General features: G+C 44.6%; 2 protein-coding genes across 7 annotated transcripts in view; one reads left to right on the forward strand and one right to left on the reverse strand.

Annotated features, from left to right (window-relative positions):
- The window catches only part of CYFIP2 (cytoplasmic FMR1 interacting protein 2), a 128,931-nt gene that overhangs the window by 51,405 nt on the left and 53,232 nt on the right, over positions 1–24,294 (reverse strand). For 5 of the 6 annotated variants that reach the window (XM_049647895.1, XM_049647896.1, XM_049647894.1 and 2 more), the window contains 8 exons: positions 22,605–22,758; positions 21,486–21,642; positions 20,854–20,950; positions 16,908–16,984; positions 13,505–13,613; positions 11,184–11,303; positions 5,083–5,282; positions 3,182–3,269 (listed from right to left, as the gene is read on the reverse strand). In XM_049647895.1, coding sequence (XP_049503852.1) covers positions 3,182–3,269; positions 5,083–5,282; positions 11,184–11,303; positions 13,505–13,613; positions 16,908–16,984; positions 20,854–20,950; positions 21,486–21,642; positions 22,605–22,758 — 1,002 coding nt within the window. Of the gene's footprint in view, positions 1–3,181; positions 3,270–5,082; positions 5,283–11,183; positions 11,304–13,504; positions 13,614–16,907; positions 16,985–20,853; positions 20,951–21,485; positions 21,643–22,604; positions 22,759–23,679; positions 23,755–24,294 lie in introns of all 6 variants that reach the window. The other variant, XM_049647900.1, reaches the window with a different exon arrangement.
- On the forward strand, positions 422–1,937 carry FNDC9 (fibronectin type III domain containing 9). The gene has a single exon (XM_049647901.1). The coding sequence runs from the start codon at positions 455–457 to the stop codon at positions 1,166–1,168; it is 714 nt and encodes a 237-aa protein (XP_049503858.1). The 5' UTR covers positions 422–454; the 3' UTR covers positions 1,169–1,937.

Below are 24,294 nucleotides of genomic sequence, written 5' to 3' on the forward strand. Positions count from 1 at the left end.
CACAGCACTTGCAGCAAAAGCAGAAGTTCCAGAAGGGATATTGTAGGTGATATAATTATCTGACTTGGAGGTCGCAAACGTGTGGTGACTAATGTAGGGACATTAATTGGGTGGTCTGATTTCTTTTATTGCCTCTCTTCTTATTTTAAAGGGTTGGAAACAATGTTGTACCTAAAAGATCTCAGCCAGGGCAGGATGAGGCTAGGGGGATGTGAGTGTATCTTTTTCAGGCCTGAAGGCCTCAGGCTTTGACATGAGACAGCCCTGATTTTGTTCTGTCATTTCTTAGCTATACCTTAGCTGAGTAACGTAACCTCTTGTCCTCCATTTCTTTGTATAATAGGGACAATTATTAGTCTCCATCTTGAATGTGTAATATATGCTGGTATGATGATCATAAATACTTAAGCAAGGGGATGTCACTTTTCACTTTGATTCTGGTTCTAGAATCAGGATGAACATCGAGGTTGGGAACGTTTCTTATACAGGAGCCATCATTTCCTGGTCGTCCTCGGAGCCCTGTCTGGAGGACTATTACCATATTATGTATAGGCCCAACTGGAACAGCATCTTCTCCGGCTATCTTCGCTACAGCTTTCACCACGAGGAGAAAGTGCCTCGAACGATCAGTTCTGTGGTGCTGGAACACCTCGCCCCTTCCACTCTCTACTTCCTGTGCATCAGCTGCAAGAAGGCTGCCTTCCCTTATAGGCACTACTGCACCATGTTCCATACCCTGGATAAGAGTCCACTGGCTGCTGGGAGCTCCCTGGTGGACCCCCAAATTTCCCTTTGGGTGTTGATGGCCATTCTGCTGGCCTGCTTCACAGCCGTCTTAGCTTTTATCTGCCTCCAGTTCTGGTGTATCCGTTGCCATGAGCCTCGATGGTCTTACAGAGCCGGCCACATGGAGGAAGCCAATGGCTTGGTGAGATGGCCGGAGGAGGCCCCAGCTCTTGGTCAGAGAGAGGAAGACCTGCAGGGGCTCCCCCTGGTAGAAATGCCACGCAAGAACTCCGGAGCTGATGCAGAACCAGAAGCCGAAGCTGAAGACAACCAGGATGCAGCAGCTGACCAGGATGCCGACAATGAGGATGCCCCTGATGAGGGTGCCTTACTGGGAGGGGGTGGTGATCATCCCGCCATACTGCCTCGTTTTGGGGAGTGAGAGGTAGGGAGGAGGCAGCCTGCATCATGTAGCTTAAAGCCCTCTATACAGTAGTTCTTTTGTAAAAATGCGTCTCTAGGCTGCCCATTTGTCTCCCCTCAAATGTCAGTGCTCTTGTGGATCACCTGGGTTGGATGGATGCCCCATGACAAAGCTTCTCAAGCTGGAAAGCATACACCCCCACGGTATGTCAAAGGAGAAATATGGCGTCTCTTAGGAGCGTCCATTTAGGGGAACCCAGTTAGGAATTTAAAATGTTATCTTAATATTAAAACAAACATGAATATATTATGGTAGAGAAAGCAAACTTTGCATGGCTTAAATAAAACACAATACTCTGAGGAAACTTTCGAGTTGATGGTGGGCTCTCTGGGTTATGCTTCCAGTCAGCTGAGGCAGATGTCCAGTGTCCACTGCTGTTGGGGGGATTATTTTGGAAAGGCTGAGGAGCCTTGCCCTACAGTGTTTTCCAGCTTTCAGGCTATCACATAACACCTCGTACCCCACCTTCATTTTGTTTAAACCACAGATTATCTCTACTGTTATTAACAATATTTTTCTTTTGACTCACTTTTCAAACTTAAACTTATTTTAAAAGATAGACTTCTATGACTCCATAAATGAAAAGCCAGCACCCTCCTTCTATAAACAGAAGAGATATAAGAATAAACATAATGAAAACAACATAATAAGTTTGACTTAGATCCTATTGCCTATTAAAGCCTCTGAGCTTAAGGTCTGCTCTCTTAGCTTTGATAAAAAGGGAGATCGGAGAGCAGAAGGTATTAAGACATACTAGCATCAACAGAAGTCTTTCTCCTTGTTATAATTACAAGGTTTGAAAGAGATTTGAAGTGGGAGGTGTTGTTCTTACTTTGTAATTCAGCGTTTTTCATGACATGTCTGTGAGCTACCCAAAATGCTGCCTATAATGTCCCTTGATTTGAGAAAGTTGCTTTGATCAGACTGGCCATCTTGGAGAGGACACCTGCACTGTCCCAGCATCATCCCAAGAGCCTCTAAGCCCACCCACCTGTAGGCCCAAGTGGTGGGAGCTCATTGGTTTGCCACACTTCCTGATCTAGGGGTCCCCGACCTTAGAGGAGTACCTTTTCTCATATATATTCAGTCAAGTTCTTCTTTTGAGTCCATCTGTGCTTACTTTTTAAAAAATGGGGTCAAAGGTGGCCATTTCTATTCCATCACGAAGAAAAATGTTGCCTTTGTTGCTGTTGGTTGACACATTTCACCCTGTCGGTGTCATTCTCCCCTTCACACCCGCAGGGTAAGAAATGGATCTCCTACACATACCACAGTGTTGTGAGACTTTGTGAACACTGCCCCCTGTCCCTACCACAGGTGTGGAAATTCAAGAAGGGCAGAAATGACATCTGTTTTAATCTCTGATATATTCCCAGCATGCAGAATCTAGCCCAGTGTCTGGCCTATAGTGGGTGCTTAATAAACGTTTATTTAATGAATGGCAAAGGACTGAGGGTCTAGAACAGGGCGCCATTTGGGAGGTCTAGTTAGGGTCAGGATGTGCATTGTGAACAAAGCAGTAAAGAGATGGGAGAAGACCTGTCTCTCAGCTCTAGCTCGAGCCATCTGGGATTTCCTTCAAACTCCACCTTCCCCATTGCTTCCTGTGTGCAAATCTCTTGTCTTTGTGGAACACAAAAAAGCCCAGAATTGCAGGATGGTATGGCAATGAATCGACTGAGAAACAGGAGGAGATGGGGTGAAGACAAGAAGCCCCACACACCTACTTCCCTGCTCGCCTCTGTGACGTGCTCCCCAAACAATTCCCGCCCAGGATCCAGCCCCGCCGGGTCTGCGTTCACCCCCGCACTTGCTAGTTGTGCACAAATAAAGATGAATCTGCTTGCACTTGTTTCTCATTACTGCCTCTTTATCTCTACATCTTCTTACTTTTCTGATTCAGGAAACACTTTTCTGTTTGCTTTTGCTCACTAGCCCTCTTCGAAGTAGGACACAGGCAAGACTACTCACCTTGGATCCATACAGGTAATAAGGCTGGACGTTGGCGGGTTTATCTCTTTGCGGTTCTTGAGTAAAAGGAATGGCAGTTCGAACAAAACTAGCAGGAGAAAAGAGAGGGGAAGGGCGTTAACCAGGCCCAAAGAGTATTCTTCACGGGACACAGCCTCGCCAGAGCCCCTCCTGACCAGGTGCAACTACACTGTTTCTTAGGTAAAGACACAACTCTTCTGACATGCTCCCATTCATTCCCCTACTGTCTCCTTTCTATAGATGGGAAAACTGCAGTCCAGATTCCCAGGCTAGACTCTGGGCTTATGGCTCACTTACAAGGACATAGGCAAGAAGTGACAATTGGCTGGGCCTGAAAACGGCCTTCTTTGGGGCTCTGATCCTTCCCTATCCACCCACTTTGGCTTCTTAAGAGCAGGGTTCCACAAACTCTGTGAAGGCCCAGATAGGAAACATTCTCAGCTTTACAAGCCAGATGGTCTCTGTCACCATTACTCAACTCTGCTGGTAGTGTGAAAGCACCCAAAAACAATTGTAGATGAATGAGCACGGCTGAGTTCCAGTAAAACTTTATGAATTTCAAATAATTTTCACTTGTCATCAAATTAGAATTCTTCTTTGGATTTTTTCCCCAACCGTACAAAAATGTCAATAGTATTCTTTGCTCATGGGTTGTACAGAAACAGTTGGCAACAAGATGTGGTTTGTGGGCGATAGTCTGCAGATCTCTGCTCAAGAGGATTAAAAGTCCCAAATCTTTACAGAATTGGAAGTCTGTCTTGCTAAGTGTGTGGATTTAGGCTCATCTGTGGTTTCCTCCTAGACCCTTCTATTCATTCAACACACACTAATTTAATACTGGCTCTGAGCCAGGCCCTGAGAGTACTGAGAAGACCTGTAAACACATGCATATTTGTGTATCCTCATGGCCTTGTGTTTTCTTAAGAAAGAGAGTGTGTGTGTGTACGTGTCAGTGCGGGTGGGGCAAAAGGAGAGGGGGAGAGAGAATCCCAAGCAGGCTCCATGCCCAATGTGGAGCCAAATGCGGGGCTTCTTCTCATGACTATGAGATCATGACCTGAGCCGAAATCAAGAGTCAGACGCTTAACTGACTAAGCCACCCAGGTGCCCCTCACGTACTTGCATTGTGCGTGAATACATCTCACCTCTTCTGTCAGGTTTTGAACCTCTGTGGAGATAAGGGATTAGGTCTATGCCCTCACCTCGGTGCCTGGCCCAGGGCTGTGTGCACCTTGCAGGAGACACGTGGCACTTCGTCATGCACATGTATGCCTGTTTTGCACGAATGTGTTCATGCATGTGGATGTCCTCATAAAGGTACCATCTGATCATAAAGCACCATGCGGGATCCTATGTTGGCCTATGGAGTAGTGCACGGCCTGGTTCCTGCTTCTTCCTGGGTCCTGCACTATCTTTCAAGGCACCATTCCCCATCCCATCTGTTCCACCCTCACCAGGCTCTCTAGGTTCCTTGGAGACTTTGTCTGAAATATTCTTCTCCTGTCTTTTCATCTTATTTATTCCTACTCATCCTTCACATCTCTTCTCAAGCATTACTTCCTCAGAGGAGGAAGCCTCTCTTGAGGTTCCCATCACTTCCCAGACTGGATTAGGTGGTGCTATTTTCTCTCTCATGACTGGGGGCTTCTTTTCCATCTCCAAGTTTATTGTTTCTAACAGTACATCTATTGTGTGATTGTTGGATCACCTGCATCCTCCTCTAGCCTGGAGGCTCTCAGAGGCAGGAAGGTGTCTGCTTGGTCACCATGGCATCCCCACCTCCAGCACAAGAGGGACTCCAAAAGATGCCTGTTGCAGGAAGGAACTGTTTCCCCCACCCTCAGCCCACCCCAGCCCCCTTGGCCCAGGGAGTCCCTTACCGGTTGGTGGACCCATTGTAGCAGTAGTTGGGGAGGAAGTCAAAGTTCAGCTCCCAGAAGACGTGCAGGGTGATGCGGCCATAGGGGGCAGACACGTTGTGATTAGCCTCCCGGAACATGGCGTCAAAGCTGTCCAGGGTCATGTGCTTACACAGCAGCCGGTGTGTGAGCCGGTTGATCTCCAGCAGCCACTCCAGCTCCTGCCAGAGAGAGCCCATGTCTGCTGAGGACATACACGTATCCTCTACACTTGCACCACTTTATCTTATGGATTCCTTTCAAGCGGGGGAGAGCCTCTCAGACAACCTCCCAGCTGCTGACGTGGAGACTAGGCTCCCACAGTGACATGGGACAACACGCTCTTCTTTGGAGGAGGGACTGCCAGACTGTGCTGAGGAAAGCTGCATGCCTGCTCTGGGAAGGGGACCACAGACCAGGTTCAAGTCCCCTGTCTGTACGTCCCTTGGGTGGAAAGCATGCCTGCTTGCTTTCCAGTTCCCATATCAGTGAGGGAAAAGTTCGCCTCTCAGTGTTGCAAGTCAACAAAAGGAAAGGTCTGACTGGCTGTCACCAGAGAATCTATCTCTGCCCTGTAGAAAGCAATCATGAGTTACCACTCGCTAAGTACTTACAATTAGGTCAGACCATGTGAAGCTACTGGTCTTTTATTAAATACTGTTGAGTATTAGTAGTTTCATATGGTTCAGTTTAATATATGCCAAACAGTATCCTAAGCACTTTATGTGTGCTGACTCATTTAATGCTCAAAAAACCCTGTATGGTTACCATTATGGTTTTCTTTATGCACAGAGAAACTAAGGTTTTCAGAAGTTAAATAGCTTGACTCCAAATCCAGGAAGTTGGGCTCCAAAGTCCGTATTCTTAACCACTGTATACGATAGAAATTTAAAAAAATAGCTGGGGGCAGAATGCCCCCTCCTTTGGGTTCCTCTGGTGTCTCTCAGTCACAGGGTTGGTTTCATGTTGGTGAAGGTACAGCTGAAAGCCATGAACCAAGGGCCCATGTGATTGCTTGGAACCCTACCTTCAAGCAGAGAATGGGAGCAAAGTGGACACTATGCAGATACAACAGGTCACTGCATTTGTTGGCAAGTAAAAGGAGAGTGGGCCCCTTTGGGTTGGCTTGGTCCCTTGTGCTGCTGTCAAAAAGAATCAAAGCACAGTCTTATGCAGAGAGAAGGCATCCTTCTTTTTGATGCTCTAGGACACTCCCATATTGCTGTGGTGAAGTGCTTTTTTGAGATGCTCCTGTTTCATAGAGGGGACAAATGAGGCTCAGAGGGTGAAGTAATTTGCCCGGGGTCACACAGGGAATATAGAACATGGTTTAGTAGGTGATCCCAGGTCTTCTGACGTCAAATCACATGTTTGGGCCCCTATGACGTAGCTGCCTGGAGTAAAGAAGCAGTTTGCCAAGAAAGCCCTTTGAAAAGTAACAATGGTTAAAGTAAAGATGTTTTACAATATAAAAATTCAATGAACACTGGCAAGGGCAGTTCACCAGAGTGTGGCCAAGAAGTGGGACAGCCAGAGGGCCAGCCTTACTGGTTGGGATGTGGAGTTCAGGTGTCTATGGTCACAGGCTGCAGCCCCATATCAGGGAATCAATTTTATTTTCATCAGCCACAAGACCTCCCTAATGCTGGTTGGGGTTCAGAGTGTGGTCAGGTAGAGGCCCCAGACTATGCTTAGAGTCTGAGAGATTTGCCTTTCTGAAACTCAGATTCTATGGCTCTAAATTGGGGGTATAGAACTGCATCAAAGCTTGCAAACCTAAATGGCTATAGAGGCCAGACAGCTCAGGCAAGAGAGACAGGCAGGAGCAGGGGGGATTCCTGGGGCTGGGTCTCTGTGGCAAAACATCTGTCCAGATAAGGGTGAAACTGCCACTTAACTCCATACCGGTATTACCTCTTCAGAATGGGCTCAGTGATGACAGATCCCAGGGTCTTTCAAAAGAAGGGCAAAATCTGGATTTTAGTTCTGGAATGGCAACTGGAAGAATATGTTTCCAGTCACTGTGCACCGTGAAGCAAATGAAGGGAAGAAAGAGAAAATCACCTCTCTGCTTCTGTTAGGGCCTAGCCAGCTGGACTGTTATTTTTGTTCTCATTCACTTAGAATGGGTAAAATAAAATAAAATAAAATAAAATAAAATAAAAGGAGTAAATGCTAATGATTTTATTTCCGAGCTCACTGAGTCCCTTGGTACACTGAGGTACTGTGTTACTAGGCAGACAACTGCCTAGTTGCCTAAAAAACCAGGGAACAATTTCTGTTCTAATGCTCTGTGATTTCAAGAGCCTCACAAATGTGTATCAGTGTTTACAAGGGAGACCAACGGAGGGAGTTCTTAGCTCTGCTGATGGGGGGGCTCCTAGAAATGTAGATCTACTTCTTCCATCATGCAACCGCACCGAGGTTTTTGTTATATAGTTCAAAGTGTTTTGGCATCAGCCATGTTCTTCTGGCCTTTAAATCATAGGAGGGCACCTGCCTCTGGGATGCAGAACCCAGTGCATCAAGGCACAGGAGGTTTACAAGGCCATGTGGGTGGCTCAGGTGCCTTCTGAGAAGGTCTGAATTTTCTATAGTTAAGCCAGTTTACTGAGAGCAACGCAGAGCAGCAGAACTGAAGAAATAAAACACATCATGGGACAACTTCTGTGAAAGAGTAGAAAGAGCTCTTTGGTGGGAACCAGAAAGACTGAGTGTCAGCCATATTGGACCACTGACCTGCTCTGTGGCCCCAGGTAGGCGAGAAGAACAGGGGTCTCAAAGTCAGGTGCAGCAAGGCATGGAAGGTCATATACAGGAATGAAGTGCACCAGTGGGGCTCGGGGCAAGCTAAAGAGAGCACAACCCGCCTGATGGGATCGTCTAGTCATTTCCAGACAATTGTTGCCATCTGGAAAGGCTGGTGTGATGTTGCCAGAGCTTCTGCAGTTTTATTCAAATTCTTCCAAATGTTAAATGTTAGCTCAAAATTTCAAATGTGCTCTATAGCCTAAACAAAACACAGCCTGCAAGCTGCCAGCCCTCCAATTCAGCATCAGAACTCTCCGAGAATCTATTTGCTCAGCTGTGTAGGATGAGGACAACTGGCTTGAGAAATCCCTGCCACCCTCCCAGCTTGGCATCAAGCCGCCTTCTCATCTCAGAGTGGAGTTTCTAAGGTGGAGGGAAGGGCTGAAGGGAGCACATTCCTCAGTTTGTTTCTCAGAAGAGGCAGAAGCTTCTGAGCCAAGGCCAATGAGGGTCTCCCGACCCCACAGGAGAGAGCATCCCTGGGGTCTCTTCTTCCTGGGCTTCACAGGAAGTGGCTACTCTCCTGGGGGCTGCCCTCACCTGATAAACACCAGCTTTCACTGCTTGTTTTGATATTGTTCCCAGCTAAAAAAGAACATTCAGTGCCTTTCAAGGAGTGGGAAGGGCCATGGACACCCACCGACACCCCAAAACAGATTTTCCATGAGATAGGCTCATTCATTACTGGACAACAAGAAGATACAGATAAACAACAAAGATGAAAACAAAAATCCCACCACTTGGAGATAATCACTGCTAACATTTTGGCATAAACAAAGAATAATCTCCTCCTTCCTTCTTCCTTCCTTCCTTCCTTCCTTCCTTCCTTCCTTCCTTCCTTCCTTCCCTTTCTCTTCCTCCCTCCCTCCCTTTTCTTTTCTTTTCTTTTTTCTTTTCCTTCCTTCCTTCCTTCTCTCTCTCCCTCTCTCTCTCTCTCCCTTTCTTTCTTTCTTTCTTTCTTTCTTTCTTTCTTTCGTAAAATCCATTTCTTAAGATAGACCTCCCAGAAGAACATATGCTATATTATGATCTCTTAAAGTAACTGACCCAGGACTTAGGTGAGCATTTAAGGGGCAAGTCCTCTTAAGAAATGCTACTGAAAATTCACTCTGAGAATGTTTCATTGTTAGCCCCAAATTTCTATGCTCCTCTCTTCTTCTTTTTTTTTTTTTTATAGAAGTTATAATTTATTAAGTGCAAAGTACTATGCAAAGCTCTTCCAGGCTGTAAAGAGTCATCCTTATAAAAATGCTATACTGTGAATTCTAATATTCCTCCATCATGAGATGGGGAAACAGGCTGGTAGAAGTGAAGTAACTCGCCAAGACTGCCCAGCTAGTATGTGGCAGGGCCAGGACTGGGACCCTAGCTAGGTCTTTTTGACTCTAGACCCTCATTCCTAGTCACTGTTTTTTTTTTGTTGTTGTTGTTAATGTTTTTTTTTTTTTTTTACCACTTTGTCCACCTAAGAAAGCAAACTTTTTTATTTTGAAATAATTTTAGACTTTCAGGAAAGTTGTGAAAAAGCAGAGCTCCTGTGTATCCTTGACCCAATTTCCTCATGTTAACATCTTACCTAATCATAATATAATTATCAAAAGTAGGAAATAAACATTGGTCCAATTCTATTAACTAAATGACACCCCTTATTCAGATTTCATCAGATTCTTCACGAGCGTCCTTTTGTTTGTTCTAGGATTCAATTCAGAATCTCACATTGCATTTAATTGTCATATCTCCTTAGTCTTTTTCAATCACTCACATTTTCTCATCTCAGTCTTGTATGATCTGGATGCTTTTGAAAAGTATTGTTGGCTTTTTTTTTTAAATGCTATTTGACTGGAATTTATCTGATATTTTCTCATGATTAGGTTGAGAACATGCATTTTGGCAAGAATGCCACAGAAGAATACATAACGGGGAATACATGAATATCTGTTAATACTGGTGATGTTAATCTTTGATGCTTGGTTAAGATGGTATCTGCCAAGATTCCCCAGTGTACAGTTATTATTTTTCCCTTTGGAGTTAATAAATATCTTGAAGAAGATAATGTGTGCAAGAATCCTGCTTCTTCGTTTTTTTAATTTTCAAGTAATTTTTAGAATTATAGTAAAACATATAACATAAAACTTACCATCTTAAGCATTTTTAAAAAATGTTTATTTACTTATTTTGAGAGATAGAACGCAGGTGGAGGGGCAGAGGGAGAGACAGAATCCCAAGCAGGTTCCACACTGCCAGTGTAGAGCCTGACACAGGGCTTGAACTCATGAACCTGTGAGATTATAACCTGGGCAGAGACTAAGAGTCAGATGCCAAATGGACTGAGCCACCCAGGTGCCCCCACTTTAACGTTTTTAAGTGTATAGCTCTGTGGCATTAAGTACACTCACATTATTTTGCAACCATCACCACCAGCTGTCTCCAGAACTAATTTTCCTCAACCAAAACTCTGTACCCATTAAACACCAATTTCCTAGTTCCCAGTAATAAAAATCCCACTTTCTGTCTCTATGAATTTTACTACTCTAGGGACCTCATAATAAGAGGAATCATAAAATATTCTTCTCAAAGCTCTGCCTACTAATTTCAGCATTCTTTGCTGGATTTTGCTCACAACAATTGTCACCATGGTGCTTTAATGGTGATTTTTTATTTCTCTCATTCCTTCCACTCATCTGCTTTTGAAAGCATTAAAGTCCTCCTTTGATTCACTTCAGGACTGGTCAATCAAGTTTATTCTAATTCCTGGAGAAGAAGAGTCAGCAGAGAGTAGCTCAAATTACTGTTTAATAGAAGAAAGTAGGCCTGTCCCATGCTTGTGCATCAGGACCAACTACATAGTATGCAGGTCCCAGTGCAAAATGGAAAAGTGGGACCCTTGTTAAAAAAATTATTAAGAATTAAGATGGCAACAGCAGAGCATTAAAAAACCAAGCACAGAGCCCTTCTGGGACCTATACTACTGCACACCCATGACACCCTCACTGTTGTGCAACCTTCCCTAGCTCTCAGAACCACCCCCCTACTTTCTTGATTCTGTAGAAGCCCAAAGGAAAAGCAGCTGTGCCCCCGCGTTGGTCATCTCAGAGATCTCAAGGCAATCAGGAGGGTAAGGTGACTCTCATTCATTTCTTGCTGTATTCATTTGGGAAAGAGACTCACTGCTTCTCTTTAACTAGCTCAGTACTAGGTTAACAACACTTGTAGCTAGGCTTCAAGTCTAAGGAATCCCAGACCAGAACTCCCATGGGCCCCCTGTCCCTTACCACGATGGAAGTCAGGTCCTCACTCTCAAAACGGCTGATGGCCTGGTCCAAGGATTTATACATGGCAGCAGAGATACGCTGGGTAATGAGTCTGTTTAAGTCAATTGATCTACCCAACAACTGCATGGAAGAGACAGAGAGAAAAGTTACTTAAGGTTCTCACAGGCACATGACCACTAAATGCAATGCACTGATAGAAAATTGGATTGAAAGCATAAAGGACATTACTAGGACAAATGGGGACTCTATGCAAAAAGAGTATTGTCAAATTTCCTGAGTATGATAATTCTATTTTGATTATGAGACAATGTCTTCATTCTTTGGAGATACATGCTGAAGTATTCATGAGTGAAGTGTCATCACTCTCTCGAATGGCTAAGAAGAGTACATATATTTAAAGGAAGTCAGAGAAAGCCTCTCTAAAGCAGTTTTGCTGAATGGTCATGTATATTTAAACATATATATATTAATGTTATATATAAATATATTTTTATAAATTATATATACTATATATTTATATATTATATATACTTATTTCCTATTTATAGATTATATATTTATTTACTATTTATATACTACTTACTATATATACACCGTATTTATAGTATACATATCACACTACTCACATATTTATATACTATTTATCTGCACTTTTTATATCTGTATGTATGTGTGTGCATGTGCATGCACACACATATATAGGCACCTTAGGCACCTACCAAAGTGAAATATATGAATATATGTGTTTGTGCAAACACATATATTTATACATGGTGGCTCATATATACATATGTATATACACAAACACATATATTCATATATTTCACTTTGGTAGGTGCCTAATAATTATTCTTAACCATTTTATTTCTTTTACTGTATTTGTGAGAGAGAAAAAATAAGTATATAAGAGAAAGTGAAGCAAATGTGGTACAACATTAATAATCATGGATCTGTCTGCAGAGTATATATATGTTCATGGTGTTATTCTTTCAACTTTCCTGTCAATTTGAAATATAAACAGTGGAGCGAAAATGTGATTCATTCAGACTGTAGGAAAAGGCTCAGGACAGGCTCTGGCATCCCATGCGACGCTGGCCTCCTACATTTAGCCCTGAGGTTCTTCCTGCATCTGTCCTGTGTGCCCTTATGGGGATGAGTGTAGAAGCACGAGAATGAAGGGCTGATTACAGCATGGAAAACAGAACTTAGGATAATTTCCATCAGGGCACACACACGGGGATTATTGCAGATGCTATGCGAACAGCAATAAACAATTACTGAGTGCCTGCTGTGTGCACTGCACTTTACTAGGTGCCCAAGGATTATTCTTAACTTTTTAAAATTTAATTCTTAACTATTTTATTTTTTTCGATTTCCCTTTTGGGAAATTTTCTACCAACTAAGACCCCTTACAGCCATCATGTGCACATAAAAGCCCTCAGTATTTAATGTCCTGTGGCTAATTCTGACTGCATCAGTAACTAATAGCTGTAATTTCCTGAGAGGTTGAAGGAAAAGCATTGAGCTCCTGCTGTTGACAGAAGTGAAGCTCGTTCTTTTTTCTCTCATAATTCTGTTTTGCTTTGATTTCTCAGAGCAGTGAAAATGTCCAGGGTTTCCAGGGTAACCCTTTCCTCCCCACCAGGGGTACTTCTCAGCCATGGCCCTTCACCTGGGTCTACTCCACAAACACCGTGGCCCACAAGTGTGCTTGTGTACCAAGCACACAAAGGTCATGGCCTAGAGGCCGTTTCACCACTGCTTGGCTGACAGCAGGGCTTAGGAGTTGGGTGGCTGGAGCATCTTGTATTTTGCCTGCCTGGCTCATGTTAACATTTTAAAGCAGGGAGATGTTTCTGAGCTCTTGGCAGCATTTCCTCTACATTTGCAGTCAAATGTTAACAGAAACCAACCTCACAAGACCAAACTGTGATTTCTAGCATGGGTTTGGCTGACACAATTTATTTCAAGCATGAAGTAGCCTGCCTTCCCTTAGACCAGCATTTGCCCATTTCTGAGCGGCAGTCCTGATGGAAAGAAGTGAGCCACAGCTTATGACAAGAAGACTAAGACTCTGCTGGCTACTACGCCACAGAAGTGTCCTAGGGGCAGAATGAGAAGCCTAGAACTTGAACCACGCGATGCCAATGCCTCTTCGTTATTTGTATGATTCTGTGGCTGTGCTATGCCCACCACGGTCAGAAACCCACATGGGCAGTACGCAGGGTGGAGAGTGTTTAGTCCTGATATCTGATCTCCCCACTAACTTCATAGCTACTCTCTAACCTGTCCCACCTCTGCTCCGGCTTTCTACACCATACCTGGACATGTCTCTGTTTCAGCAGCGTTTCGTAGCGGTTGGACGGCGGGTATGGAATGATGACTCCATAATTCTTACACTCGGCCCTAAAACGTTTATCCAACAGGACACTGAAGGGATAAAAGTTGAATAAGGCCAGTAAACATGATGGTGAGTGATTTCCAATCACCCAGCCACATCTGTTTCAGACTGTAGGATCTACTCATGAAACGTTATTTTATGTATTTCAAATAAAACTATTTTCTGCTTTAGAGCATAAAACATTTATCCAACAGGACACTGAAGGGATAAAAGTTGAATAAGGCCAGTAAACATGATGGTGAGTGATTTCCAATCACCCAGCCACATCTGTTTCAGACCATAGGATCTACTCATGAAGCGTTATTTTATGTATTTCAAATAAAACTATTTTCTGCTTTAGAGCAAAGTTCGGATTTCTTTTTAGCCACAAAAGCTCAACATAAAGCAGAACTTCCAGGTTAAAGACAAGCAACACAGAAGTTGAGTCACCTCCCTCTTTTATTCATTTACCAAAAAAGCAACTGAGTGCATGCTTGCCATATCCCAGGGAACATTCTCGTACTGGGGATACAAGGTTCCTGTCCTCACGGAGCTTACTTCTGGTAAAGACACTGACAACTAAATAAATAAACGGAGAAGATAAATAATTTCATGCAAGAGAAAATACTGCATAGTATTTACTACTTCTCAGGCACACACATGCATGTACACAGGCATTTTAAATTTCACGACAACCTTATGAGTTAGATGTGCTATTATTATCTTTCACACTGAGGTACAGAATGCAGAGTAATCGTGCTCTGAAAATAACAACACAGGATCATTTGGTATTCGGAGGTCAAAGACAGCGACTCTAAAGCAATTTTGCTGGATGGACACCTAAATGCTAAAAATGGAAAGATCTGGGGGGGGGGTGTTTTTGGGATTTAAAAAAAAAAAAAAAAAAAGCTGGTCTGTATGGATAAAGGGCAGGCATGCTGGAGACCAATGGGCAAAAAAGGAATTTACAAAGTTAATCTAGGGGCCAGATCACGTGGGACTACATCAGCTGCAGTAAAAAAGCTAGGTATTTTCTAGATGTCAGTGGCAGCCATTGAAAGGCTTTAGGTAGGAAAGTGACATAATTTAAATGTACACTGTCCAGCATGGAGAGCAGCCACCAGCTACAGGAGCCCACAGACCACCTGCAACATGGTGAGATGTGCTGGAAGTGTAAAACACACACTAGACTTTGAAGGCTTAGGAAAAAAAACAATGAAAACTATCTCTTTAACAATTTTTGTATCGGGGTGCCTGGGCGATTCAGTCAGTTAAGCGTCCAACTCCGGCTCAGGTCACGAAATCTCGGTTTGTGAGTTCAAGCCTTGCATCGGGCTCTGCTGTCAGCACAGAGCCCACTTCAGATCCTCTATCGCCCCCTGCTCCACCCCCCACACCATGCGCTTGCTCTCTTTCTCTCCCAAACATACATAAAAAACATTAAAAAATGTTTTTATATTGATTTCATGTTGAAATTGTATTTTAGATATATTGGATGATAGAAAATATATTATTAAAATTAGGAGTGCCTGGATGGCTCTGTCGGTTAAGCCTTGACTCAGGTCAAGGGCTCAGGTCATGATCACGGTTTGTGGGTTCAAGGCCTGCATCGGGCTCTGTGCTGACAGCTCAGAGCCTGGAACCTTCTTCGGATTCTGTGTCTGCCTCTCTGCCCCTCCCCTGCTCGTGCTCTGTCTCTGTCTCTCAAAAATAAATAAACATTAAAAACACTTTTTAAATTAATTTCACCTGTTTATTTTTCCTTTTTAAAATATGGCTACTAAAAAATTTAAAATTACATGTGCGGCTCACATTTGTGGTTGCACTATATTTCTAATGGACAGCACTGATTTAGATCATTCTTTCCTTCCCGTGCTTTCTTGGACTCTCCTAACCTCTCTCAGTCTCCCCCAGCCACCCATATTTTTGGAAAACATTCACCTTGTAGGGAGTAAGTAGTATAGGTTAAGGGCAGTATTTTAGATAAGAATGTTTTATAAACTAAATATACAGAGGATCAGGGTTTGACAAGTCTGGGTTTGTGTACACAGCATATTTGAAATGAGAATTATTTTAGAGACACTGGAAGCCCTACTCACTGTTCTAACCACTTCTCATTCAACCCAGACACGTGCTAAGTGATTACTTTGTGAAAGACTATGTGTTTGGTGTGTTTTCCCAGAAAGTATTTTCCATCATTAAGAGCAGCTCACTTCATTGGATGTGCATTCTCTGTTAACAGGAACTTGTGTGCTCTGTACATCAGCTTCTCTTTGAAATATGTCAGAGCAACTCTAGCCGTCAAAAGCAAAATGACGCAAATTCCTTGCATAGAAAGAAAAATAATTTCTGTTGGTTAAGTAACTATTCTTGATATTACTGGTTTATAGACTTGGATTTCCAATAAGAAGAGAGACACCTATTTTGAGATTTCCTTGACCAGTTCTGTTACGGGTTCCTGCAACCCAGGAATTCACAGGCGTCTAAATCAACACACACTGCCAATTAACACCAACAAGCCTTGAACACTTGACATGTATCTTACCACAACTTCCTCACTGGTCTCCTATCTGACCTATATTTATATACCCATTACTTGCTCACCACCAATCCATTCTCCACATTTTTATGTTTTTAATAGGGCAAATTTTTAAAAGTAAAAACTGAAGTCTCTGTCATACTTTTGAAACCATCCCGTGATATTCTATTCCTCCTAGGTAAATGCCTACAAGCCCCATCACCTGAGCCCTGCCTACCTCTTCAGTTTCATCATGCAGCCTGCCTCTTCTTGTGGTCTGTGAACGAGGCCTTTACATGTACTAATTCACATTAATTGTCTCAACTGCCCTATGGAGTAAGTGTGCTGTCAATATATTTCTGCCACAGGGACTTTGCACAAACAGTTCCTTTGCCTGCAATTTCCTGTCCCATCCTTCACTTTTAATTAATGCCTACCAATTTCAGATAAGAACTCAAATGTTACTTTCTCAGGATAGCTTTTCCAGTTCCTCACCCCAAAGACTAGTTCAGGTTTAACTGTCACAGATCCGTAAATTCCCATGAACTTTTCCTTCACAGGGAGCATGTAACCTCCCTTGTCACTGTGCTTTCATCAGTTTTTATTAATGTCTGTTACCCCCCACTAGACTGTAAGCTCCATGAGGTGCAGCACCAAATCTGCCTATTTTCCTTTCTCCGTATTTTAGCATCCAGTCCAGGCCCACAGGATCGCTCCAATTTCCTTAGGTGCTAAAGAAGAAGAGAGGTTTTTTACAACAGGAAACTATGTCTCACAGGTGGCAGTCTAAGAAAGCTTGTTGCTCACGGCCCTGGGACTCTCGTACCTGCCAGCCATGGCTTTGTAGTAAGCAAAGATCTGGTCCGCCAGCTTGTAGACAAACTGATCAAAGCACAGGTTCACCTGGTGAAAGGGAAGCAGGAAATGTCAGTGATGTCTGGCTTTATCACAGAAGCTTAGATGACCGAAAGGGGGTGCTTGGGTGGCAGTGCATGTTGTGGAGCAAGAGACTTTGAACAGCAACAAAAGAAGATTTTGTGATTCAGTTAAGAAGTTTGGCCCTTCCTCTCAAGGTTTTTAGCCAGGCACAGAGAAGGCAAAGTCCAAAAAGCTCTGGAGGAACTGCCCCTGCCTCTGGTCCCCTCCTTGCTGTTTGGAGGTGGCCTGCCCAGAGGCAATGCAAGACAGATTTTCATATCCCCTGCAATTACTCGTATCAGCCAACCCATCCTCTTTCCTGGTAGACTTTCTTGTCTTTTCCTTTCACTTTATTTTACCTTGCTTGACAAATGAAGAAGTTGATGGTCACTGGAAACTGAAAAATCTATTTTTTTTTTTTTTTTTTGCAAACTTTGCTTAAAAACCTTTGGATCTTGGGGCGCCTGGGTGGCTCACTCGGTTGGACATCCAACTTCGGCTCAGGTCATGATCTTGAGGTCCGTGAGTTTGAGCCCCGCATCGGGCTCTGGGCTGACAGCTCGGAGCCTGGAGCCTACTTCAGATTCTGTGTCTCCCTCTCTCTCTGCCCCTCCCCTGCTCATGCTCTGTCTCTATCTGTCTCAAAAATAAATAAATGTTAAAAAAAAAAAAAGTTAAAAAAAAAAAAACCTTTGGATCTTAATGCTTATGGGGTCATCTTGCCATTTCAGTGTCTTGTCACATAAGTGGCAGACTGTGATGCTCAGGTGAGGCGTTCATGTCAGACATGGGATCAAAACCAAACCCTCCAGTGATGGCCAGAAACAGCCACAGGTGGGACTTTACTGAGCTGGAGCTGTGGTGGGGGCAGAGCGCCATGTGACTTCAAAGGGAACAGAGCGTATTTACGTGACTTCTCATCCATTCTTCTCTCCCCAAATTCTCAGCTCCTTACAGTTAATTCTTTATCCGAAGAGCTTTCAGGTTTTATCTTACACCCCAGATGCTATTCTGAACATAAACCACAGAGTTGGGTGCAGCTCTGTCCTCATTTACAGGTAACCAAGGCCTCTGCCCCAGACTTTGCACTTCAAAGGTCTCCGGGGGATGTTCCAACAGCTGAAGAACCTACAGGGTCAAGGTGTCCCCCACTCATACCCTATGCTCCCCTTCTAGAACCAGCCTTGAGTACCTTTGCTCCCAAAGCCCAAGCCCCTTTCAGGCCTGTTTGATGTTTTCTCTGGTATCATCCCTGAGGGTGGACCGCACCTCGGGTGTGTGCACCCCTAGGGCCGTGGGTTAGCCAAGAGGGCTGCAGTTTGAGGGCAGCGATGGCAGACAAAGCTTGGATATCCGTACACATGCACATAAGGCCCTGTATAGGGCAGAACAGAGCTTGGGGATGGGAACAGAAAGGTGGCAGGCTACAAGCTGGGGTCTCAATTTGTACTTTGGCCCTAGGCCCTCAAATGTTACCCAGGGCCTGGCTGTGTGCTTTTTTTTTACATTTATTTGAAAAATCTCTGAGGCGCCTGGGTGGCTCAGTCAGTTAAGCATCCGACTCTTGATTTCTGCTCAGGTCACTACCTCATGGTTCATGGGATTGAACCCTGCGTCTGCCTCTGTGCTGACAGTGTAGAGTCTGCTTTGGATTCTCTCTCTCCCTCTTTCTCTGCCCCTCCTCTGCTCGTGAGTGCATGCTCTCTCTAAATAAATAAATAAATAAATAAATAAATAAATAAATAAATAATAAAAACCTCACTTGGCCACATGACACTCTAGGTTTGTTCTGTTTTCAACCTGTTGGAGAACACTAGTATATAAGATCTGTCAGAAGATGGAGTTGTCAAAGCCAAGGTACAACCAGTTAACTTGTCTCCAGGAATCTTTCTTCCCAAGTTCGTACTCAGGAGAACAGATCTGTGTTGGGGTCCATTAAGGTTTTCAACTCCCATAGACATTGGAGGGTTGAGAAAGCAAGAAGCATCTCTACTAGATTTTCTCTGAAATACGTAAACTTTCAAACTAAGTTAGTGGTGATGCTAATCCTAAAACAGTCATGTCCTTCCTTTATAAAGAAGAATGTCTTATGTTTCTATGACATTTTTCCCTAGTTGGCCCATTCTGTGTTTATACAGCCCCATGCAGTTAAGCACAGCGCAGACTATCATTCCCATTTCCAGAAGGCAAAACTACATTTCAGTAACCATCACTGCCATTGCCCTCAGGCTCCTGGTCCTTGCACGGGGCAGGACTGTACCTCCTCGCTGCTCTTTGAAAAGGAGGTGCAGTCATGTGACTTGCTTTGACCAATGACATGTGTCACTTCCTGGTGGAAGCTTTGAGTACCAGTAACACTTCCCCCTGGCATGGCAATTAGTGAATGTTCCAGGTGGGTCCCAGCTTGAAGACCACATGGAGCAGAGCCCCCAATCAATCCATAATGGAGAAATAAACCTTTGGTTTCAAGGTACTAAGAATTTGTGATTATTTGTTACTGGAGCATAACCTAGCTTATCCTGACCAGTACAGAAATAAAGCTATCGAATGACTCTCTAATAAACAGCTTTAATGGTTGAGAGGATGGTTACTTCAGTCCTACTAGTACTAGAAAGTGACTCTGTAAGCTGTGTGACCTTGATGTAATAACTGACCACTGTAAGTCTAAGATTTATTATTTGTAAAATAGATAGTAGCACACACTTCTTTAAACTGCTACAAAGTTTATTTGATAAGTCTCTCTCTACAGTGCTTATCCCTGCCCTTGGCAAAAGGCAGATATATAATAATTGATAGGTGGTATTGCTGTTGTTATTATTATTAGCCAAATAACCCAACCAGACCAGACCCAACAGAAAATTGATTTTACCCATGCATTACTATCATCTGCCATCCCTTAATATATTTGAAAAAGAAAGACCATCATCCTGGTCTGGGTCCTTTTCGATGGTCATGATGTTTGTAAAGATCAATCTCCATACAGTGAATGAGATTATAATAGTGTTGCATAGTGACAGACGGTAGCTATGCTTGTGGTAAACATAACATACATGTCAAGTTTTAGAATCACTGTGTTGTACACCTGAAACTAATGTCACATTGGGTGTCAACTGTCCTGCAATTAAAAAAAAAAAAGTCATGGGGCACCTGGGTGGCTCAGTCGGTTGAGCGGCCGACTTCGGCTCAGGTCACCATCTCACTGTCTGTGAGTTTGAGCCCCGCGTCGGGCTCTGTGCTGACTGCTCAGATCCTGGAGCCTGTTTCAGATTCTGTGTCTCCCTCTCTCTGACCCTCCCCCGTTCATGCTCTGTCTCTCTCTGTCTCAAAAAAAAAAAAAAAAATGTTAAAAAAAAAAATTAAAAAAAAAAGTCATAAAAAGAGATCACTCTCCAGAACAAGTCATTGATCCCCTACTGCTATGGTCTGAAAGCGTATGCTCCCCCCAAATTCTTATGTTGTGACCCTAACCCCCAAAGGTGATGGTATTAGGAATCACCTCACTTTGGGAGGTGATTAGGTCATGAGGGTGGAGCCCTCAGAAATGGGATTAGTGCTCTTATAAAAGAGACCCCACAGAGCTCGCTCACCCTTTCCACTAGCAAGGATACCACGAGAAGTCTGTGACCCAGGAGGGCGCCCCCACTGGGTGGTACTGGACCCCTGATCTGGACTTCCTGCCTCCACAACAGTGAGAAATACATGTCTGTTGTTGATAAGCCACTCAGTCTGTGGTATTTTGGTACAGAAGCCTGAACAGATGAAGACAGCCCACTTTGTGCCAACAGCTCCAGATTTAAAAAGTCCAGACGCTTGGAATAAGATTATAGGAACGAAAGGGGAAGCATGTCACTTGCCTCAGCTTCAATCTCATCATACAGGAACTGCTTTTTAAACTTGGTCAGAGCATAGTAGGCGCTGTCATTGTACAGGTCCAAAGGATAGAGGACGTACCTGAGGGAGAAGAACAGAGGCCAGCAGCTTACTAGTCTCTCTCAAGGCAGTCTGACTGATGCGGCTTGGGACATCTGAAGGGTTGGGTGAAAAGATGAACAGGCTCTGGGTTAGAAGAGAGCCTTCCAGCATTCTGACGTTTCCAGCCTGCTTTAGGGATGACTTACTTTACAGTCTTCCCACAGAAATCAAAACACCATGAGGTTAATAAATCCAAGGTCTGAAAAAATTAGTCTGGGACCAAAAGAAATCAAATGGTAGTTAAGGATATTAGCTTCCTGATCCCCAGAGATGACTACCTTCCAAGCATGGCTGTTTGAGACTGACAAAGCACAGGAAGGACAGCTGGGCTGGTAGAACCCTGAACCTATCTGCAAGGCTGAGTGAAATCTGGTGTCACGTGATCCTTGGCATAAGCATTCTCCCTGGTGGGGCACACTGCCTAATCTGGAAAGTTGTGGAAAGAACATAGCTCACTAGCAAACTACCATCTGAACCCGGGGAACCTCCTTGCTGACCCAATCCTGCCTCTTACTCCATCATGGAAGGTTCTTTGGTTTCCAGGATATGGTCTGTTAGAATCCAGGGCATGGACATCTCAATTGGAAACTGGATTCGCCGGCCCATGGTTAACTCCAGGAAGAATTCTCGGAACCAGAGCTGAGACAGATCACAACACTGCTGCAGGGCTTCTGAAAGCATAGCAGAAAGAGTCATGGGTTCTACACAGGAAGCACCAAAAGATCTTTCTTCTTGCCGTTTTTATTAACTTAGTTCTTATTGCTTTCATTGCTATTCTTGCCACTGTACTAGCATGCAGCAGGTACCCATAAAACATGACTTGGTCTGTAGATCCTGCTCTCTTATACCCGAAAGCCAGTCTAACATCTATTTAGAAAACACCATTTGTTAAGCTTCTCAGTAGCAGCCCTTGGGGGGAAGAGAGCAGCAATGTTTTAGAGCTTTAGATGCCCCCCCAGTTTCCATCATCCCCTGCAAAGCCGTCCTGAAAAGCCACGATCCGAGTGTGAAAAGCATGCTTGCTATACAAACACGGTGTCAAGCCAGGTCCCCAGGTGCCTACTTTTAATTGCTCCTTGCATCCTTATACATGGTAATTCTAACTTCCATATACTGAGAAGCCTTGAAGGCTCCTAGGCTGTGCTCTAATGGAGAAGCTTGGATTGTTGGTTAAGATCACTCTTCTCAGCACCAACATACGCATTACCACTCCCATGTCCCTGGATGCTGCTCTCCTTCCACCCTGCCCTGTCCCACCTGCATAGGCATCCTGCTGACAGGAGAACAGGGTTGTGGGACACAGGGTTGTGGTACAGCCTGAAAGCTTCCTTTGTTAGGAGCAACAAGATAGTCAAGTGCCTGGCCACGTCTGCAGGTACGTTGCCGGTTTTAATCCTTCTTCTAAGAACTTCATGACAAATAAACTGCAAATGTCTACCAGACAAATTTAGCTGAGTCAGAATAGCTGGACTGGCCTGGCCTTTCCAAGCCCACCAGAAAAGTTTGCATTTTCTTCTTCAGTGGCAAAATGTGTCCCTTTTGGTCAATGATCATGTTTCTTTGCGACTTTTGGTCTGAAGGCCTTAGTTGGTCTGGGACCTGGGACCCCCATCCTCTCCCCACGGCGACTCACCACTGATGTTGAGCAGGTGCGTGAAGAAGAAGGATTGTTTATGGAAGTCCTCTATGGCGAGGACGATGGGTCCATCAAGGCTGCTTCTCAGGGTCTTCTTGGAGCCACTTTTGTCTGCAATGAGTGATTCAAGCATGGTCCGCACCATGTACAGCTTGAAAGAGAAAGAAAGATGAGAAGGTCAAGGGCTGGCTCTCCACCCTGGGGTAAAGGTTTCTTTGTGCTGTATTTATATTTTTCTTTTTTTTCTGCAGATGTCTGCTCTTAAAAAGCACTGTCTTAAGGAAGCACCAGTTTAGGGTCGGAGAAGTGAATTTGGAACATATAAACCTGCAAGAGGGAGACTGCCCAGCCCGGGAGGAAGTCCTGCCTGGGGTCTGCGGCATCCCTGGGTAGGTAGACCCGGTAATACCAAGTCATTCAAGGCCCAGGTTTTTGCCTGCTCTGCTCGGCCAAGGGCATGGGCATCAGAGGAGAACTTCAGTTCACGTCACTCTGGAGTCACTCTCTGCTTTACTGGTTGGCTATGGTGGTGCCATGGGTGGAGCCGTGGACTTGGGTCTAAGGCCAGGCACTGCTACTGTCTTGCTGTGTGACCTTGGGCAGCGAAGTCCCGCTCTGGGCCTCAGTTTTCTTATCTGCTAACACGAAGGGGTTGCACCAGATGCTTTCTCAAATCAGTCCCTTTCAGCTCTAACATTTTGAGGAACTGCGAAATAGAATATGATCAGAACAAGCCTCCCACCCAACCACCTCAAGCTTCTGACCCTTAGCACTCTGAATCCATGACTGAGCGATGGCGCCCTCTGGTGGTGCCAGCTGCATTGCACAGCCTACCAAAATCCTGGGAGGAAAGCGGGTGAAGATTGGTACTTACACAGGAGGTCTACTAGACAATCAACTCCCGCTTACAGAGGGCCTTAAGTGCAAAGGGTGCAAGTGCTAACCTAGATCTTTCCACATCATATGCCTTTGAATGTTAGGGCTGGAAGGGGCCTTGAGGAGCCAGGCTAGTCCATTCCTGCTGCCTCCTGGAGAAGTATACCCCAACCAACCCAGCCAGGCGGTGTAATACCAGGGATCGGCAGCCTCTTCGGCCCTGTGTGCCACCAGTGGGGTGAAACAAAGCCCGCGGGGACCACTGGCAGGCCTAAGACATAGATAGGAGAAAGGAGGAGGGGGTGGGAGGGCAGGAGAGACAGGGAAGAGGGAGAGAGAGAAGAGAGAGAGAGAGAGAGAGAAAAGCAAGAGGTATTGTATACGGTGGGAAAGCCGCCGCGACTGCTATAGGGGCCACTTGCCGACCACCTCTCAGAAGCTCCAACCTCCCTCTGCCACCATGTCTGTGCTGGCTGCCTCTGGATCTCCTCTAAGACCGTACCCACCATGCCCCTGGCATTGGGCCGGGCACGCAGCCTCGGAGAGGAGGGGCACACGCCCCTGCCACAGCACTTCCCTTGGTGGTGCAAGAGCTCCCCGTGGTGGCCAGTTTACTGGACAGTCCACCCTCTGCAACCCCATTGCTGGGCAGGCCTGACCATCCCTAAGAACCGAGAAGCACTATTCTAATGATGGCCTTTGGAGTCATCAAGGAAAGGATTCATCAAGTACCATCCATGTGGAATTGACTGATCTACATCAAATTCTATTTGAAAATCCACTTCATCGATAAAAGAGGGGGGACTCTTCC

This window comes from Panthera uncia (genome assembly GCF_023721935.1).
Source record: "Panthera uncia isolate 11264 chromosome A1 unlocalized genomic scaffold, Puncia_PCG_1.0 HiC_scaffold_17, whole genome shotgun sequence".
In the NCBI taxonomy this organism is placed as follows: Eukaryota; Metazoa; Chordata; class Mammalia; order Carnivora; family Felidae; genus Panthera; species Panthera uncia.